We start from the raw sequence: 21,532 nt of genomic DNA on the forward strand, positions 1-21,532 counted from the left end.
TTTTGTCAACACAGTTCTGAAAACCATCACACTTTACCGTCGAGTCCACACACCAACCATTATCACAACGGAACTCACCCGATAAACAATCCCCTGTAAAATAATGAAAATGTTTTATAATATTTATAATAAACTAGCTTCTCTATAATAATTCTTTTAAGAGTCACGGATCATGTTAAGGATCAAGCTAGGTGTTTGGATGTCTACTTATGTATTATGCACCTATATACTCACTGGCAGATTAAGGGGGGGGGCGATGGGGGCGCACGCCCCCCCCCCCTTTAAAATTTTTAAATTATGATATGACTAATGTTAATAATGCCATATTATGGTACATAACTAATCAGTACCACTGTTATTGTGCCTGGTTATACTCTTTTAAATACACCAAAACCCTGAAGCTTCAGGCTTCGCCCCCTTGGCCCCCATCATTCAAAGTACAATATGGCTAGACAAGTGTTAATAATGCCGTACTTTGGTTCATAACTAGCCAATACTACTGTGACAGATCGGGCTCGGGATGCTAGATGGATTACATCACCCGGACTTTATCGTAGTGCTCTATGATAGCGGCCGAGGGTAGTCCGGGTGATCTTTACTATATAAAAGAGCATTCTGCTGAAAGCTGACAGTTGCCAGTCGGAGCTCACAACAGAGGGTCGTCTAAAACGAAATAACAAGGTACGGGATTTAAAAGGATACAGTATACGGTGGCTAGTATACTGGGTTAAAATATATTTTGAAGGAATATAGTGATAATTTACTTCATAATAAATGCTTAAATCTGTCTGGGTAAAGAACAGAAACTTAAAACGTACCTGTCACAGACGTGTCCGAATACATCAGGGACAGAGACCTATACGCATTAGTTATTTTTATTATGATAAGGATAGGAAATCCTAAGTAATATATGTAATATATTGACTCGTTCATTTTTCTTATGCTTTGTCATCTATTATATCTAATCATTTGTTTTAATTCGTTCTATCTCAAGTTTGCATAATCATTTGTTTAATTCATTTGGTTGATTAAGGATCTATACTCAAATTCACGGACCCATATACACGTTACACTACTATAAGTTAGTAAGTAAGTGAGTAAGTAAGTAAATAGTTTATTATCGCAGGGACATACATGTATATATTAACGGGATAGGATACACGCACGATACGATAGGATACACGCACGATAGGACAGGATACACGCACGATAGGATAAACGCAAAACACGATACACGCAAAACACGATAGACCTGATAAACGATCTTCACGATAAGATAAACGCAAAAACTGATAGGTTTGTTTCAAAAGTCGGAACATTTTCTGACAAGACGAAAAGATTATTTTGTTTAGTTACTGCAATATTTTAATTTAAATAGCTTCAATCTAAATTATAGAGTACATTTAATTATTATAATAAAAACTTTGATATCACTGGTCATTTTACAAAAGTTGTCTATTTGTATATATTTTTTGACAATGATTAATTGGATTATTATGAAATGGAAACTGTAATTTTTTTTTAAATTTCTACTCAAGGGTGTGGATTTACGAATAATTGTGTAAATGTTGAAATTCTCATTTTAAGGTTGAACTATGAATCCTTTAATTATGGATATTTTAACATTCATGTAATTGTTGCACAGAAATCCCTTACATAATTATGTGCAGTTTCTCATGGATACTATTATAAATTTATGAAACTCTATGAATAGATTTATTATTTATGAAAAAAATATACATTTGTACCTAATAAATTTATCTACAAGTAATAAATTATTTCACGGAAGAAATTTACGCAATAGATTAAATATTTGTATTTAATGTCTAAAGTTTGCAATCTGCGGTGTATCCAAAAGTCGCAATTAAATATTAAAATCAAAGGGGAAAAAATAGATGTATAAGACCGGCCGAAAGAAAGGTCCTAAGAAATCGGCTTTAAAAAACTATATAGTTCAAGAAAATTAATTTCCTGAATAGAAATCTAAATAATTGTTAATATATAATAGCGCTCTGCATTAATACATGTAAACTGTGTCAACAGAATATGAATCTGCTACAACTTCACATGTACGTTTACGCTAAGCTCTTCCTCATATGTATGTACATGTAAACATTTATATATCATATTCTTAAAACCTCGTATTAATTAACGAACATTGAATTGAATAATAAAATACTTTTTTTTCTTTAAAATACAAAACACAAAAATTTATAAACAAATATTAAAAGGGTGAAATGCGACTTTTCCGACTAAATAATTATAAATCATTGCTATTAAATTTGTGTGTGCTGTTTCTAATGCAAATCAATAATTATCTGATAAATCTGAAAATTATTTTAGACCTACCCGGTAATCTCATATACGGCAGATTCGAAGGTCGGGATGTTGAAAATCCGTAACCAATTTAAAATTAAATAAACATGAGCTAACCAAATAGCCAAAAATAATATTGACTTCTTAAATAAAGATATATACGTATGGAATGAAATCGATTAATACTATAAATTGATTTGGTTCAATACATTTACTCGTCTCACATGGTCATTGCGGAATCAGACTTCTTTTTTGTCATTAATATAGTAAATTACCGTAGAAAAAAATCGATGCAAGCAACTTTTCGTAGTTTAGAATGTTAATATTATTTCAATCTTTTCTACGATCAAAGAAATTGTTTCCTGGAATTAATTTTGTTTGTAACCCGATGCAAACCCGGTGATCCAAAAGAAAATCCGATAATCCAAAAGTTCATGTACCATAAGTGCAGTATTTTTTTTTTAAAAAGTTCATTAAAAGACTTATTAACATACACATTATGGAAGCATCATAAATAAAATAAATCAGCGGATTGAGCTAAGGGACGTTGTTTCATTAAATTGATTTTTATGATTTTTTTTATTTAAATTCAAGCAAGGAAATGATTTTTTTTTTAAATCCACAAATTGTACAATTATTTAATTGATTTAGAATAATATTTCATGTAGTTCACACAAGGTATGAACAGAATACCGAAAATATATACTGTTTGACACAAGGTGAGAGAGCAGTTTAGGTATTTTGACGGTGAACACACACAGGCCGAGCTATCATTTAGGGGGATAGGGGAGAAGGGGGAGGGGTTTTGACCGCGCAGGAAGGCAGTGTGCTGATTAGAGAGGTACACATACTTTTCAGTTTTATGGCAAGGAAAGCTCTTCGATTTGACACTCAGGTGTATTATATTTTCAGTTTATTTCCACGCCGGAAAGGTAAGCTGTTAAATGTCATCATGTTTTTCCTGTTTATTATTTTAAGATTAAATGCCAGATAAAATCAATGAAAAACTTCTATTTTATAGTAACTGCCATGGTTTGTTAAATCGGGTAGAGCATTTTCATGCATTTTTTTTTTTTACATTTTACAATTTTGATATAATTCTTTTTTTAGATTTAGACATATTAAAAAAATTAACTGATTAGATAGTGATAAAAACATGAAAAATAAATTTAAAAATTGTACCTATACGGACATAATCCGCGTTAAAATTATCTGGATCAATGTCTTAAACGCTTAGTTATTTTTATTTTTAAAATCAAAATTTTGAATAATTGTGCATAATTGTGCATATATGCAGATAAGAGACGAAAACGCATTCCTAATAGTACCAGACGATTGATCGGGACATTTAAAAAAGATACAAATAAATCCTCTGCTAATTATCATTATAATTTTTTTCAGGGGGGAGGGGGGTTACGTATACACCGTGACTTACCGAAAATCATCCTCTAGTGACTCTGACCAATTTAAGAAAATTTGATTAACATTTAATTTTGACGAAAAAAAATTATACAATTCGTTGAATTAAAAAAACAACAACCTGGGAATCGCTTATTTCATTTTCAAAAATTAATTTTTAATTCTCTGCTTGACTATGATATGAGTATTGTCTGAATTTAATGAATTATTAATTGTTTAATTTATTAATTATATTATTTTTATATTTATTCTTTTCCTTCCACGCTTTAATATTTCTTTTAATGATGAAAAACTGAGGGATAAAACTTTCTTTTCTTTTTCTTGGTTAAAATAATCTTATTTTAGTTAACAACACGAAAAAGAAACTCGGAATACCTCGGTAGGTTTTTCCTGTTGTAAAGATAAAAAGCGAGGGTTTCCGAATATACACGATAAACACAAAACACGATACACGATAGAACCTGATAAACGATCTACACGATAAACGCAAAACACGATAAACGGAAAACACGATAGAAAACGCAAAACACGATAAACGGAGAACACGATAGGATAGGATACGATAGGATATACACGCACGATAGGACACGATAGATTTGTAAAGAATAACGATGCGGGTACTGTACTTACAAAACACTGTGTTTTGACAGTATTCCATTAGTATAGCAAATCACATGCAAATGAGGCTAACAAAACACTCTAACAAACTACTAACAAAGCATAAGTAACAAATCATCAATAAACCATTAAATTTGAAATGTTTAATTAGCCCACCATTCAAGCATTTAAAAACATGTACCATGCAAGTTCACTCTCTTATATCATTCTCTGCAGTAAAGTAAAGTCCCTTGGTTTAAGAGATATAATCCTCATGTCACTGGCCACCTCTCCAATCACCTTGTTTTCACAGAATTTTCAAGTATTATAATTTATCACTTAATCCAATGCTTAAAACTGTTCTAAGCTAGTATATGGATTGAAGGTCAATCTTAAAATAAATAAAAACCCAATAAAACAGGGCCATATATATACACATCCACATTCACAGATTGAAGGTTATATAGTTATTGTAACCACCCCTCTATCTCAAGTTATAAAGAGAAGAAAATGGCTGTGGATAGGGCATGTATGTAGAATGCACCCAACTTTCATCCCAAGGGTTGCTTTGAAATGGACACCACCTGGCAAGAGAAAGAGAGGAAGACCAAAAGAAACACGGAGAAGATCTGTAGAGAAAGAGATGGGAAAGAACCGCTGGACATGGGGACAGATACAGAAATGGACACAGGACAGGCCAGCATGGAAGTCTCTGGTGACGGCCTTATGTGCTACCCAGCACGAAGAGGATTAAGTAAGTAAGTAAGTAAGTTATTGTAGTCCAGTAAAAAAGAACTTTATGTCAAGCAATAAATATACCTCTTTTATCACACCTCCCAACCTTATTAATATTCAGGGTCATGAACCCAAGGGAGCATTCATTGCATCAGATAGTTTCTTTAAACAAGAAAAGACAACTCAAGATTTTTTTTAATGGTATAGTCAGTTTCTTTTATCAATTTATATACCTTTAAATTGTAATTAATTGGGGGAAAAAAGAAAACAAAATATTGTAAGATATATGTTTTTATTTCATCAAGATAACTTCTGATCAATTTTTATGTTGAATAATTATAACATTAACACACAGTCTATTTTCAGTATGAAATACTGCATATGTATATGAATGTGTTAACTAAATATCTGTATAATAAATATAGGCAAATTGATTTTCAAGTATACCTGATTTCACATAAGCTACATATCTGCAGCTACTAGTACATGTAAATATTTCTGGAAGGTATCTATCTACATAATTTGGTTCAGTTATTATTTTTTTTGTTGTTGTTAACTGAATTCAACAAAAATAATTTAAACTGATATGCACACCATTCATATATCAATGAAGTAAAAATTTATAAATCAATATATAGATCTCCTAAAATTTGACTTTTTTTAATAAACAAAATTAAATGCACATATACATTCTAAATATTTTTTTCCTACTCTAAAAAAATTAAAGTTCCAATTTTTAAAGATAATCAACCTTATAATAAAATTCATAGTAAAAATGTTAAAGTCTTTCTTTTTTTACAGATCATATTTAAAATACATGTGTAATTACAATATGTAATTCACATATATAGTTTAAGCATGCAATACCAGTGAGAGCTACATGTAGCCATTACATCCCTTTTTTTGCAAATATTTTCTATACTGTGATTGAATTAAAAAAAATCAGTTTCAAGTTATAAATCTTATCTTATTATTTTAAAACCTATGAAGTCACCTGCATGGGACAGTGGCAAGAGCGTCTGCTTGAGAGTCATGAGTAAGGAGTTGATCCTTAAATTGCTGGTTCAAAATCCCAGAGTCGGACATAGAGATGAAACTGTAAATACAGAGGTCCTGTGTTGCAGTAGGTGCTAGCACCAAAAAGATCCCTCATTGCTCAATTAACCATGTGTGCCAAGTAAAGGACAAAATTTGCAGCTCTTCACCGGCAAATATAAAATTGGCATCCCCATATGAGTGAAAAATTCTCAAGAAGAATGTTAAACAATGTACAATTAACAATAAACTATATAGTCTTTGAATATGCAAATTCTTTTTTTCTGAGAAAGGGATCCTCAAATGATGTTTAGATGTGGTTCATAAGAGTAGAAACGTACTGTATCATCCCAGTTAGTCTTCATGAATTTGGCAACCATTTGTTATATGGCCTGAAAAGTATAAAATGTAAATGCATTAACATAAAAGTTTATGATTGATATTTTTATAATTCATCATAAATTAATTAAATGATAATAAAATAAAGTCACACTTGTTATCTTGAAATGCTTATTTGACTGCTGAAAAACTGAGATATCAAAGAGATTCAGGGTGAGATAAATAGAAAAAAATATGTTGTTCAAGGGACTTTAAAAGGACTTTGATATCTCAATGTATTCAAGATATCACTCAGTGTCAAAGATATATACCAAAGTTCGACTCTGAACAGAGTATATAAAATTCATATACATGAACATGTATGCCATTTACAGTTGCTAATTCAATCTATCACTGTTCATTAATAATCTGAATGAGAAAAAGATATGCGCAAAATTAGCAAATTAAATTAACAAAAGTAAATCATATAAATGCAATTCCAAGTGTTTGCAAATCATTCATCCAATTTGTTATACTGTCATGAACATCAACATACCCTAGGTAGTCAAAAGTTGTTTGATTTTAAGATACTGTTGTTTCACTGTACTTATTCAGACGGCACTTTAATCACTTGTTTTCCAACAGTACACAATTATCTGGCATCTATCATTTACTATCATGATGAGAGTTATGCCCCTTTTCTATAACCCCAAAATATTGCTTTCTTTCTGAAAATTGTAGCTTTTTTGATCTAAAGTCTCCATAAAATAGGAATCTAAATATGAAAACATATTATTTTAATCTCTAATTAACTTAAAAGCCAGGAAATAAACAAAATGATTGTCCAATATTTACATAGGACTTTCAAGATATACATTCTGTTTCTAATTATGGCACATCCATTACCCTTGAATCTGGGATTCTGTACTAGGATGTATTCGTTAAAAATATGTGATGTATCGTGCCCTGATAATCTTGAATAGATTTCATAATAAAAGGTTCAGCCTTAAATATTCCAGAATAAAACTTTTATCCCCCACTGTGTACCCACCCTACCCTACATATATGAACAAGTCTAAATCTGCTCATAACTATCTCAGAGTGACTAATCATGACCTGCTGTTCTTGAAAAGAATTAAGATTTAATTTTGTGTCTACGGATTACTATTGTTCTCTCTATCTTATTGCTGTACTCTATTTACATCAATAACATATCGTCACCACTAATCAACATACCTTCTCTTTGGGCTTGACATCCTTTCCTAGATGGTTGAAGCTTTCATCAGATAATTTGTTTTGTTACAGTTGAACTACAAATATGATTAATAAGTTAATACAATCCTCTTAATTTTTAAAATCAATCCAAATAAAATACAAGCATTTGTAATTATGTGGAAAAAACTGAATTAAAAATACTGACAAATATCAATGCACTACATGCAAATCAGAAAAAATATGTAATGCAATCATTTACAGTTTGCATAATATGCTGATTTATGTATGATGGCAGCATAATTTTCAGTTCATTAAATTGTTTGCTGAAACAGACAATCAACTGTATTTATAAATTCTCTTTTATAAATGGATTTTCTTCTGCCTTTGAACTTACATGTACTGTTATGCAGCATGATTTGAGAATTTATTCACCCATTCTTTATTATTAAAGTATCTGCTGAAAATAGAACAGAATGTGATTAAATCTTTTGAGAATTAAACAAAAACAAAGATCACTAATGCATGATTTTCAATTATATTGACCCTTTTATCAACATCTCTCTCTCTCTCTCTCTCTCTCTCTCTCTCTCTCTCTCTCTCTCTCTCTCTCTCTAACTATACATAACTTTACACAGGATTCTTTTACATTGATATACATGTACATGTAGATATTGGAGTAAATGGGCATGCTTAATATTTTTTCTTTGTTTATTCCAATCAGGATGATAATAATTAAATAATAATGGTGCCTGTTAAATGTTCTAAATTTATCCTTACAATTACATATACAATACTCACAACAGTCAAACCTTGCACTTGTCCTCAGAGTATATCCTGCAAGAAACATTCATTGCACATTATGATTGAATTGAATTGATTTTCTTTTTTTTATATTTGCTTTTTTGTTTTACTTTAATGAAATTATAATATTTGTGCATTTAATACAGTATCATGCGCATACATATTGAAGATCATTTTTAAATTCAATAAACAATGTCATCTTCAAAAGAAATGACAAACATTGTATACATTTAAAGATCAGTAAAGCCCATATTTGAAAAATGGGAAAAAATATTTTCTTGTGTGTATAATTTGTGTGGGATGGTGCATATCATTAAAAAAAAAAACAAACAAAAAATGATGGAATGTCTCGATAGCTGACTTTACAATGCAAGGCTAAAAAATAATTGAAGGCCCACGTGACTGGGGTCGGTGATTTTTTTTTATCTAGGCTAGTACATGGTAGGGGGCATATGTCTTTTGGGTCAGGTCTATGTATAAAAAAAATACAATTATAGTTGGGATAGTAAGTTGACAGGCTTGTTTCAAAGTTCTGTCATTTCGGAATCCTGTTTTGTTTAGATTAATTATTTGTCAACTGTGTATCACATTAAATACACAAAATATAGCTATTACATTTATCATGATTATTATTATTATGGTTTTGGGTCAGTCTCCCTCTAGTAGCCTAGTGGGTTAATGATATTATGATGAGCTGACCAGTAAAAAGCCTGAGTGAGCAGTGAAAGAAAACTATTTCTAGCCTGGGCCTACAATGATTTCACATTTGTGCTTCATTATATACATTTTCTAAATTCAATAATGTTTGTTTATTACCTTATACAGTCAATTCTGTTATTTTTGTCATACTTGGAGATGGCTGTTCAAAATGTACTCTAGTAACCTGCAATAGACAAACAAAAAAGAAAATTACTCTTCATTTAACACATTGAAATAATTAAACAATATGTAGATTAAATACATGTATTCTTTGAATATTTTTGTTTGTAAGAATACATGTATTTAATTCAAACATTTTCATAAACTATTATAATATTATGTGATTGATTGCATGATGTTTAGAATGTCCCTCTCGAGAATTTTTCACTCATATGGAGACGCCACCACTTGCTGGTGGAGGGCTTCAAATTTTGTCCAATGCTCGGCACTAAGGGCCTTTCCCATGAGCAGGAAGGGATCTTTTTTGTGCCAGTACCTACAGCGAAACGGGGCCTCAGTTTATACGGTCTCATCCGAAGGACTGGTCTCCACGTCCCACAGTGGGAATCGAACTCACGACGTAAGGATTGACTCCTTACTTCCCGACTCGAGAGCAGATGCTCTAATAACTGCGCCATGCGGGCCACAACTGCATATGTAAAGTTTCATACCTGATATATACACAAGTATGTGAGAACTGCATTGACATCATCTGATCATAAATTCTATGATATTAAATTACAAAAGTAACAACCATATTTCGATCAGTAGGCTCTAGTGAAAACTGCATGATTGATATAAACACCTGACACTATTAAAACTGCAAACAAATGTATAAAACAAACCTTTAATCCTTTATCCACACATGTATATGTGTAAAGGAAATTCGGAAGAACTCCTTGTGCATACACACGAGTACGGATAGAATTAAATTTTAGTCTCTTGGTTTTTGAAAAAACACATATTGTTTTCACAAATCACTGGGTATTGATAAGTAAATATAATGACTTTTATACGAGTAACAGTAACTCTGCATATCTATGCATGCATAGTAGACCACAAGTAGGAACGAACCATAGCACACCTGCATTTTCTCTTCAATTTTAGACATGCTATTAACAGCATTTGACAAATATGCCCTAAAATATTTAGTCATTTTGTGCGACAGGTAATCGAAAAAATAAATGAAATTCTACTTACGAGTGTTTTTGTTTACTAAATCAATGTATATGGGTTAATCTTAACGAACACAACTACTCCCTTCCACGTGGAAACATGTTTACAAAATCGAGAGGTGCTGTTTTGACACTTTAAAGTGCAATAGCACTTGACAGAATAAGAAACTGCAAACCTACTTTCACTTTTCAGGTAAAGAAACGTTTGTTTTTCAACTTTTTGCAATTTACAAATTTTATAAATCGAGATAACATAAAGTTTTACCTCTTTTTTCATGTTGAATTTCTCTCTCGATTTTCACCTCTAGCATGTTGGTCTCGCTGAATCTCGCGAGGAAAGCTGTTCGGACGTTTACGGATTTTGTACATATTTTATAACGTTTATCGCCGAATTCTTCCGATTTATGCAAATGAGGTTAGGAGGTGTGTTTATGATTCATCCTGATCTTCCTTTTTCCAATCAGGGATCAAATATATATAGTAACAGTAGTCCAGTAAAAAAGAACTTTATGTCAAACAATAAATATACCTCTTTTATGATTCATCCTGATTTTCCTTTTTCCAATCAGGGATCAAATATATATAGTAACACTTTGCATGTCCCTTCACCAATCTCTTTGTTTCTCTCTGACCTAGTACTGATGGTTTGAAAATTGGCGCAAATAGTCTAACACAGGATGTAAATAGATACGTTGTTCTTGGAAGCTTTTAGCAGCTCTTAGATAATTCAACTTAATCATGTCTGTTACTCAAATGAAATGCTAACAAAATATTACTTTGATGTAGACAAGTGTACAGAAATACTTTCAAAATGCAATTTCATTCTGCAGAGTGTAAAGAAACTTTAATAAAACACAAACATTGTAATAAAACATTTACAAAATACCATGCCACCCCATCCTGTAAAGTCTTGCATTGATGTTTCGTTAAATGTAACACTTTCAAAACGTACTAACAAAATATAAAAGTATGATTTGGTAGGGTTTTGAAGATATTTTGCAAGTATTTTGTTAAATTTCGTTTTCATTTGGGTAGTCCTGGCCAATCAGATTAGGCATTTATTTTTAGTGTATAATTGGCTTACTCTCCCTATATATAGAGCTACTCAACTTGCGAATTTCACTCTGCTAGGGGTCAAGAACGCAACGTTGGTGCTTAAAGAACTTCAAGTTTGGTAGCAAAATTATGTAGTATAATATACCCATAGTAGAGTCAAATATTGTTGGTTCATGGTAGAATTAAATATCATTTACCTAATTTCAGTGAGATATATTCAGCTTATCCCTGTGTTTATTTTTATACATGTCTACATTCTGGGTGTATGAAAGCTCTTTAGTGCAATAAATACATATTTTTTAAAAGTCATATTCTCCCCCTATATTTTTCAAATATTTATTTATTTTTGGATAAATCCAGTTGTTATATTTTGGAAACATCTTTGCTTTTTGTTATCAACTAGTATAAAATCATATTTACCTTTGTTCTAATAAATTATAAAACTTGACAAATCTTTTCATTTCAAAACACAGTGTTGATCATAATCTAGGAATCATTAAAGAACCTGGGTAAATATTTTAACCAGTGTATCCCATCTATACAATCATTTTGATAAGACTTTCCAATCTCAAATACTATAATTAATAGAGTACATTGAATTAAATAGTTACATCAAGGTTAGGACTTGTACTTTGGGAAAGGTTCGCCTTATTCTAGTCCCTTGATTACACTGGTTCCCGTTACAGACTAAATCTATATAGTACCTTTTCTGCACGGAAAATGAAGAAGGCATATGCAGAAACTTATGAGAGTGTGTCAACTTAATTAATTTATCACATGCATTTAGATGTATATATGTACATTTATGTCAATTTAGATACTCCATTGATGTGATTTTTCCTACTTAGAGACATGGCAGCTTAATTTTCAAGAACACTGCTTGTCTTAGATTTCAATTTAATCTCCCTGCATTTTTTTTTTTCAAATAATGCATGACACCTACGTGCACTGACCATTGGAGTATTCAGCTAATGAAAAAAACTACAAAGGAAATAGGGGAGCATTCAACTTGCAGTCGACTGCAAATAAAATAAAGGAGCATTCAATTAACGGTCAATTGTAAAGAAAATAGAGAAGTATTCAACTAGCGGTCAATTGTAAAGAAAATAGAGAAGTATTCAACTAGCGGTCAATTGTAAAGAAAATAGAGAAGTATTCAACTAGCGGTCAATTGTAAAGAAAATAGAGGATCACTCAACTAACGGTCACTTGTAAAGAATAAATTGGAGCATTCAACAGTACTGTGGTTTACTCTCTGCAAATGAGTTAAACTCTCCCTCATTTGCATGGCAAAAATTCAACTAATGGTCAATTGACGTTCAGTTGACCGTCAACTAATTAGTCATCTGAATACTCCGATTGAATTCTAATTATAGCAATTTTTCGTTTGGGAAGCCACATGCACAAAACACAGTGTACCTGTTAAATTCAATCGTGTGTATTTTCTGTCCATTTTTCTTGACTCACGTAAGGTCGAAAATGCTTGAGTCTCGTTAGAAGCGAATATGAAGAACTCACCGGAAGTGGGCGTATGAAAACTGGTAAGAATTATTTCAAAATTTCCCCGTTGTGTGATTATATCTGTCTTGAATTCTATAGGCATGAAATTATCGTCTGTAGTTGAGTAGTCTGCAATTGCTAACGAATTCCCACAAAGTCCTTCACTTCCTGTAAAAATGATATTTGAAACGAATTTATTAATATTTTTGAAGCACAGGAAACAAATTAAAAAGTACACAAAAATATAAATTCATAAATATCATTTCAATCGAAATCAATTTTAATAAAATACCTGTTAGGTTCTTTTTCTCCTTTAATCCGCTGTAGATATCAATTCTAGAGGACATGCATACTCCATCTTCTGGCTGTGAAAGACTTATAGAGCGAAAATGTGCATAAACACTAACAACCTCGCCAAGGTCTGGAAATTTACCATGGGCTACCACAATATTATCGCACAACACATCCGGTATCAAATAGCCGTCATTTGACTTCAGTTTTAAATATAAAGAATCATAAACGTGGATTTCCTGTCCACAATTTTCATAAAAATACACTGAAATATAAAGATTAGAATAGAGCATTTATGTGATGTTATAATGATGACAGAATTGTTTCCCGCTTTCACAGAAAGTGGAAGGGGGCATTAAATCTCATTTGACAGACCGTTTTCTTCTCTGTAGCCTTAAACTTAAACCTTGGTCATATATTCTGATTGAGGGCAGAGACTGTAAAAAGATCTTTCCAAGTTTATATCTACATGTATTACATGTGACCCGTGACCTTGAACTTTGTTCTTCTCAAAATATTTCAAAATTACTTGAAGTTGATTTTAAGTAAAGGTCCGTGTACAAATCATGCAAAGGGTGATATACAATACATTAAGACTTTTGAGACTTTTCTGCAAACTAGGGGCCATTTTACAATATCATATCTCCATGCTCATAGCAATTTCTCCTTAGCAACACCTAATAGAATAATATTTTTAGCACTGTCATGTACAATTGTTAAAGATTCTTCAATTCATTTTATACAAATAAAATCAGACATATTTAAAAATGCAATTAACATCTCATATTTTTTTTTTCACTTGATTAACCCATGGCAACGATTTTGAGCACATAACAACCAATATAATCTATGCATGATTTTTGAAAGAACCGATACTTAACATGAAAGTTAAAAAGATGGGCTTTATATTACACATAGAACACATTACCTGTGACTGGAACTTTCTTAATAAACTATGATTCTTCACACTGCGATCTTGACCTTGAAGTTTGACTTACTTTTTGAAAAAAAAGTAAGCAAGCTCACATACCCCAAAAAAACTCAAAGTGCTGAAAATCCCGGAAAAATTAAGGCTTCAGAGTTCCCCGGTACAGTGGCTGGAACGTTATTGTTGACAACTTACAAGAACGATCACGTTACACGCACGATTCCGCACGATTGACGCACGATTAAACCTGATACACGAACGATCTTTCACGATCTCACACGATCTTACACGATTGCTAACGCAAACGCACGATTCTTCACGCACAATAGTTCAAATTATTTAGGAATCGATATTTCCAAAACGAAATACGGCTTTATATTGATTTTAGATTCAAAGAATTATCAAAAAATATATTATATTATCGACTTTGAAAAAAAAACAGAAATGGGTATTTCTGGTACTAAATACATGTAAGATTTTTTTTTATTATTATTTTAGATAATAAATAATTATTTAGATAATTCTCCGACATAAGAAAACGGATTTTTTTGTTCTATCAGAAGATAGTAGTAGGTGGACAGGTAAAATTGGATTGAATTGGATTTCATAATATGAAGAATGGGGGGTACGATTGACAAAAAAATGGCAGCATGGACTGACTTAACTTAAAAGTTATATCTATATGTTTTCATTACTTCAAAATGTTTATGTATCTCTAAAACATAGAAAACGACATTACAAATTATTGTTTTACTTTAAAAATTAATTAAAAGTAAGCTATTGTACGACTTACTATTTTGCTTGTTTATAAGCAATAGTTAGTTCGTTCCGCATTCAATTATGTAAACTGCGCTTTATTTCTTTTTATTTGGATTAAAAATAAAATAAAATAAAAACGAAATACTTGTTTCACAGATAACATTCCGATAAAAACTTACAAAACGAAATTTACACGTTTCTAAACGCACGTTCACGCACAATTAAAACCGCAAACGATTGAGTCTGTTACACGCACGATCTCGCACGTTACACGATCGATCACGCACGATGCACGAACTATTCTACACGATTGGTGTGTCAACAATAACGTTCCAGCCACTGTAATATGCACATCTACACATTGTGTCCTAAATATCTGCAAAGTTTAATGAAATTTGTGCAGCGGTTTATAAGGAGTAACGCAGACAAACTTTTCATCTCTGTATTCAAGGTATGGCAAAAAATCTAAGTTTTTAGTGAGGAAATCCCCGGAAAAATTAAGGAATCGAAATTTACTGGTAATATGCACATCCACACATTGTGTCCTAAATATGTTCATCCCTAAATTCAAGGTATGGACAAAAATCTAAGTTGAAAAGTGCCGAAAGTCCCATAAAAATAAAGGAATCGGAATTTTCTGGTTATATGCACATCCGCACATTGTGTCCTTAATATGTGCAAAGTTTAATGAAATTCTGTGCAGCGGTTTAAGAGGAGTTGCGCTGACAAACTGTTCATCCCTATATTCAAGGTATGGACAAAAATCTAAGTTGAAAAGTGCCGAAATTCCCATAAAAATAAAGGAATCGGAATTTCCTGGTAATATGCACATCCACACATTGAGTCCTATATATGTGCAAAGTTTGACAAAATTTTGTGCAGCGGTTTAAAAGGAGTTGTGCTGACAAACTGTTTATCTCCATATTCCAGGTATGGCCATCAATCTAAGTTGAAAAGTGTGCAAATTCCAGGACAAAATAGAGGAATCGGGATTTTCTGGTAATATGCACATCTACACATTGTGTCCTAAATATGTGCAAAGTTTGGCGAAATTTTGTGCAGCTGTTTAAGAGGAGTTGCGCTGAGAATCTGTTCATGTCCAAGGTATGGCCAAAAAATGCAAGTTGAAAAGTATGGACATTACCGGAAAAAATAAAAGATTCGGAATTTCTTGGTAATATACACATCTTAACATTGTGTCCTAAATATGTGGAAAGTTTGGACGTCGCGCACAGAATAGGGGCCGATTTTGTAACGTCAAAATATCCATTTCTGACGTTATTGCATACGTCGTTTAAGCGTAAATACGTCAAAAATTTGAGGCGTAACAAATTAGACTAGACATCCAATATCTGCTCTTGTTTTCTTAAAAATGTCTAGTTCTTTGGTGTTTCTTTCAATACAAAATTTTATTTATCTGCACATCGTAAAAATAAGATTTTATCTGTATTAACTTTTTCCATTAAAAAGAGAATACAGCTCACATTTATGATATACCCCCTGCGAGACGATCATGAATAATTCATGAATTTCCTTGAATTTTTCATGAATTTTATTCATGAAATGTTCATGAAATATTCATGAAGATCCTATGAACTTATTATTGGACATTTTCAAATCATGAATTTTTATTCATGAAAGAAAATTGATGAATATTCATGAATATTTTTTTTCATGAATAATTCATGAAGAGTCATATTCATGAAGATTCATCATTTCAAGAATGTCCAATAATAAGTTCATTGGATCTTCATGAACTGTTCATGAATAATTTGATGAATTTTTTCAGGAATGTTCATGAATGAATAAAATTCATGAACCATTAGCATTCATGAATATTCTTGCTTATTTGTAAACAAAAAATGCAATATTATTATTCATGTTTATTCATGAAAATGCATGAAGTCATGCTAAAAAAGTAACAGTAGATGTTTTATAATACAGCATCTTGAAAGATTTCACAGAAATGTTGTTTATTTTTCAACCATGGCAACAAAATCTTTGTTAAAAAACTTAAAATAGACAGTTCTGACATATTAAACCATAGTAAATGAGTAATGTAGTTCATTCCTGGTAAAAGTATAAAAAAATTTCAATTCAAACGCAACTCTTTGCAGAATGTTTAACCTTACTTGGCCAAGAGGAGAGGGGGGTCCTTCCTCAGCATGTTTCAAAGTGTGCTTTAATGCATGAAATTGAACAGTTTTTAATTCCAGTCTAGGAGAAAAGTTTGTTCAGCACAAGGGTAACAGTTTTAAGTGCTTTCAAGCAGTTCGAGCAGAGATGGTCAATTCAAAAATCCTTATTGTCTCTCCATGTGGAATTTCCAGAATTTCATCATTTGGATCCTTTGATTGAATATCATTCATATTTTCAATTCTTTTTTTCTTTCTTTTTCAAGAGCTCAGATTTTTTTTTACAACCAGAGTTTCTTGTCTTCTGCTCATCAACATTTGTGAACTGCTTCTCTTTTTCCTTCAAAAAGAAAGATTTTCTGAAATTACCCATGATTGTAAAACATATGACTTTTTTGTGTATTTTCTTGCATTTTAGTTTCATTTAATTTTGCATCAGAGGCACTTCCAAATTAAAACATTCTGAATGGAATTTAAGCCTATTTTCTTGGACCGCCATTTTGTAGATCAATCAGGCCTATGAATGTTTCGAGTCTCAGTCTATAATTAATGTATGTTATATGGTTGGATTCAAACTCAAAGCAAAGTTAGACAAAACTTTCATTTAAAAAAAAAAGAAGACATATTTATTTATTTTACAAATAGACAGTAACATTTACAGACAGATTTCTGACTCAGTGATTGCCTCCATTTTTGTCACTCACCAGTTATGAAGTAGATCAATCCTATATATAGTCTTCCTTCTTCATATTCTGTTATTTTCTTTAAAAGTTGACAAAGATCAGTGACTATGCAAATTATAGATCACAAATACCGATCCTTCCACTCTCCAAATTCCCACTTCCAACGTCTCGCGCGTTTTCAAGTTTGCGCCTTTTCAAAAATGTACGGTAGAGCTAAGAAATACGTTAGTTTCGAATTTCCAAGATTTCTGTTTAAAAAAATAGCAAACACTATCTGAATAATTTTTCACTGAAAATACAATTTTTTTTATATCAAAATAAGTTTTATCAATAAAGAATTCGAACTTTTTACGTCATCAATTAAATTGGACTAATATTACAATAACATCGGGATCGAAGTCGGGCTCGATGAACAATTAATTTTAACAACACCGAAATTCAAAGATATCGAATACCGTGTTGATGTTCCACAGAAGGAAAGTTGGAACGAGTGCCACGAACAGGGGTATCATGGTCAGCTTGGGATGAAAGAAGATGACGACATTTTAAAGACCGGTAGGTACAATATTGTACAGTATTTTATGTGTCCTCGAACGAAGAATGTTTCTGCTACTTTTGATTAATCCGGGCACCATACATAAAATGCCCGACTGTGACATCCTTAGGACAAGCACTATTTCTGTAATGATTATTTAACAAATCTATACATATCATTAAGATCATTGATTTTAACCCGAATTTCCTTGCTGGGAATCGAACTGATGTAAAGCACAGGGTCTTGACTCAATCTGAGCAAAATTGAGTATATAGTATAATAGGGGAAAAGGGACCTAACACGCCGCCATTAATTTCTGGGTGCCTCGCTTCAAACTCTCAAAACTTTCATTTTTATTCGAAAAATCCATAAAAATGCCTTGCCAGTCGAAAGGCAGAATGTTATCCTTAATTGTCATAAATAAATCGTTAATCTTACTTCATTAAAACTTAAAAAAAATATCCGAACTTCCGAAAATTGGGTCGCCGTCGTTAACCTCGCACCATTTCGTTCATTACCTTGATTTTGACGTCCCGCACTTAATGACTGGAGTTTAAAAGGTGAAAGACGATTGGACAATATTACTTGGAAAAAATCTTTCAAATATGGCTGACCCAATTGACCTCTTAGGCTAATCGGTGGTGAAAATGGATGTGATCTCTCGAGACGGACGATTAATAGTCATTCAAATATTGTGAGGGTGTCCAGAAGGAGTTATATTATGAAACGCTACTCTAAGATAAAGTGCAACGGATGACAAGTGCGTGAAAATCAAGGTAATGAACGAAAATTGCATGAAAAAATGGTGCGAAGTTAACGACGGCGACCCAATTCTCGGAAGTTCGAATATTTTTTTTTAAGTTTAAATGAAGTAAGATTAACGATTTATTTATAACAATTAAGGATAACATTCTGCCTCTCGACTGGCAAGACATTTTTATGGATTTTTCGAATAAAAATAAAAGTTTTGAGAGTTTTAAGCGAGGCACCCAGAAATTAATGGCGGCGTGTTAGGTCCCTTTTCCCCTATTATACTATATACTCAATTTTGCTCAGATTGAGTCAAGACCCTGTGATGTAAAGAATTTTACCTGCACCTTCCTTTGTTCAAGATAACATTTACAGAGTATGACCATTTTCAGCTCTTATCTTGCATGTTTCGATTGTTTTAATAGTTGCTGCATTGCCTGAGATGATTTTCACAGCCCTGGCCTTTGATAAAAGTGCATATACATGTAGATGCTTAACCAATCAGTCACTAGGCTTGTGAATATGGTGAGAACCAGCTCAAATTATCATTCAAAACAAATAAACTAACTTTGATTTTATTAATCTATGTCTTTAAGCATAAGATTAAAAAGTATTGCAACTATGCCAAGTAAACAACATTTAAAGATTTATATTCTTAACATGCCTAATTTCCATATCCTTATTATTTTTAACAATGAATTCTGAAAGGTAATCTAAACATGCTAACAGCATGGATATGTATAATTATTTTAGATTAAATATATATCATCTTCTATGAAGTATACATGCATTTTACAGGAATCCGGATGCTCACAAGATTTAGGACAAGAACTGTATAAAAAAATGGTAAGATTTCTTCATTATTTTCTTAATCAATAAAATCACATGAATTGAAATTAATTTTTTTCAATGTTAGTCAGGCATTGAGCTTCAGCTCTAGCCTTTTCATTTAAGCTTACCTGAGCCATTTTAAGGCCTAAGTGAGTTTTTTGATCAGTGTCACAGTCTGGTGTTTGTCTGTTGTCTATAAACTTTTCACATTTTTACATTTATCAGAATTCATCCTAATTTGAACAAAAAATTGCAAGATAGTGAATTCATATTCTACAGTAAACTGATCTGCCAGGTAGAAAAGAACAATTGTTTTGTAGAGCTTTAGTTTATTATTTGTCATATATTTATACGGATATCAATAATGATACATCTTAAATGGTCATCTCCTCTTTCAGAAATTGTGCAAGGAAAGTTTGAAGTGTCTGTTGGAATGATCAACATCGAACTTGCTGAGCCTTCGTACTAAAAGTGAATCCGTTGGTGACACCAAATATCTGTCAACCCTCTATTGCAAATTTCATGGGATATTTGTGAGGATGTGATTCTAGCAACATGTCAGAAGTTTTGTATCTTCCATAATTGGGATCTTTGGAACGTACATTGGTGGAAAATAGCAACTGTTCATTTTATGGGATCTTTGTATCAATGTAGTTGTGTACTACATGTATTTTTGCATTTAATACATGTGTTTGTCACTCTCGTCACTAATTTTGTACAGTAAATGTACATGGGCCACTGGCACTTTATTGTAAATGTATATCCTGTTGAGGTTTCAATGACCTCTCCCAATCCTCGGCCAATGTCATTTAATGAATCTAACCTCTTATTAAAAAAAAAATGCATACTTTAGTTTACTACATACATGTACATGTATATCATAACTTGATTATCATTAATTTAACCAAGGTGATCCCCAGTAATCTTATTTTTTCTTGGATATTTCTGTTAATAACCTTTGATGTAAAATACTTTGCAGTTTCATTGAGAATACATACATTTAAAAAAGGTGTGCTTATATCGTACATCTGAGTGGTATATGCTATTATATTTGTCTCAAAAAACATTGTAAAAGAAACTGTGAATTTTTTATTTTGCAACTTGCTTAAAGTTTGATGTTAGAGAAAATTCGGTCGAACAAAGTTGTGGGATGAAAAACGACATTATTTAAAGCACATTATGATGAATATAACTGTTTAATTTAAATTATGAAGAAAATTTGAAAAAAAAATGCTTTCAATGGTGATGCAGTGTTTGTTAAATTAAAATCAAATAAAAACACGAAATGTTTAGAGATTTCATGATTTATTTTTTCAGATAGTTGGTGAAAGAATGTTATTAAATATAAATTATGCCAGGGGCTTGTTCAACAATTGCATCTGCATGCAAAAGCTGCATTATGAGAGTAATGAGTGTTTTCTGTCAATCATTTTTGTCAATTATTTTAGTCTTCATGAAAATTCATGAACATTCATAATACCTTGAACTCTACATTTTTTCTGTCTTTAAAATGAAAATTACCAATATTCATATAAATTCATCATTTGTTCATGAACTACATTTTATGAATATATTCATAAATAAAGTTCATGAACCATCTTTATGAACCAGTCATGAACTGTTCATGAACACATCATGAATGTTCATGAACGATTCATAAAAGTTCCTGAAATTATGAATTTCACCTCGCAGGGGTACGTCCTGTTTAATACATCATACATGTACGTATATTTGTGTCTTAGTAACAAAACAGA

At 31.8% G+C, this 21,532-nt stretch overlaps 1 protein-coding gene and 3 long non-coding RNA genes across 5 annotated transcripts in view; 1 reads left to right on the forward strand and 3 right to left on the reverse strand.

Annotated features, from left to right (window-relative positions):
• Positions 1–3: 3 nt before the first annotated feature.
• Positions 4–21,532, reverse strand: part of LOC134249055 (low-density lipoprotein receptor-related protein 2-like) — a gene marked incomplete at its 3' end in the record, with an annotated part of 36,586 nt that continues 15,057 nt past the window's right edge. The window contains exons 5-7 of the mRNA XM_062731414.1: positions 13,159–13,422; positions 12,885–13,034; positions 4–93 (exon numbers count right to left, since the gene is read on the reverse strand). Of these exons, the coding sequence (XP_062587398.1) occupies positions 4–93; positions 12,885–13,034; positions 13,159–13,422 (504 nt within the window). The remainder of the gene's footprint in view (positions 94–12,884; positions 13,035–13,158; positions 13,423–21,532) is intronic.
• Positions 5,925–8,180, reverse strand: LOC134249056 (uncharacterized). Its single transcript, XR_009988206.1, has 3 exons — positions 8,030–8,180; positions 7,657–7,730; positions 5,925–6,494 (listed from the first exon to the last, which is right to left on the reverse strand). It is a non-coding gene; the product is annotated as an uncharacterized LOC134249056 (long non-coding RNA).
• LOC134249057 (uncharacterized) lies at positions 16,713–17,966 on the reverse strand. The gene is made up of 2 exons (XR_009988207.1): positions 17,684–17,966; positions 16,713–17,319 (listed from the first exon to the last, which is right to left on the reverse strand). It is a non-coding gene; the product is annotated as an uncharacterized LOC134249057 (long non-coding RNA).
• Positions 18,023–20,690, forward strand: LOC134249058 (uncharacterized). 2 transcript variants are annotated; one of them, XR_009988209.1, is made up of 4 exons: positions 18,023–18,217; positions 19,373–19,472; positions 19,746–19,793; positions 20,177–20,690. It is a non-coding gene; the product is annotated as an uncharacterized LOC134249058 (long non-coding RNA). The 2 variants fall into 2 exon arrangements; XR_009988208.1 differs by lacking the exon at positions 18,023–18,217 and having other exon boundaries at positions 19,346–19,472.

This window comes from Saccostrea cucullata, unplaced genomic scaffold, assembly GCF_032062105.1.
Source record: "Saccostrea cucullata isolate Sc308-1 unplaced genomic scaffold, CSIRO_AGI_Scuc_v1 ctg3683, whole genome shotgun sequence".
Classification (NCBI taxonomy): domain Eukaryota; kingdom Metazoa; phylum Mollusca; class Bivalvia; order Ostreida; family Ostreidae; genus Saccostrea; species Saccostrea cuccullata.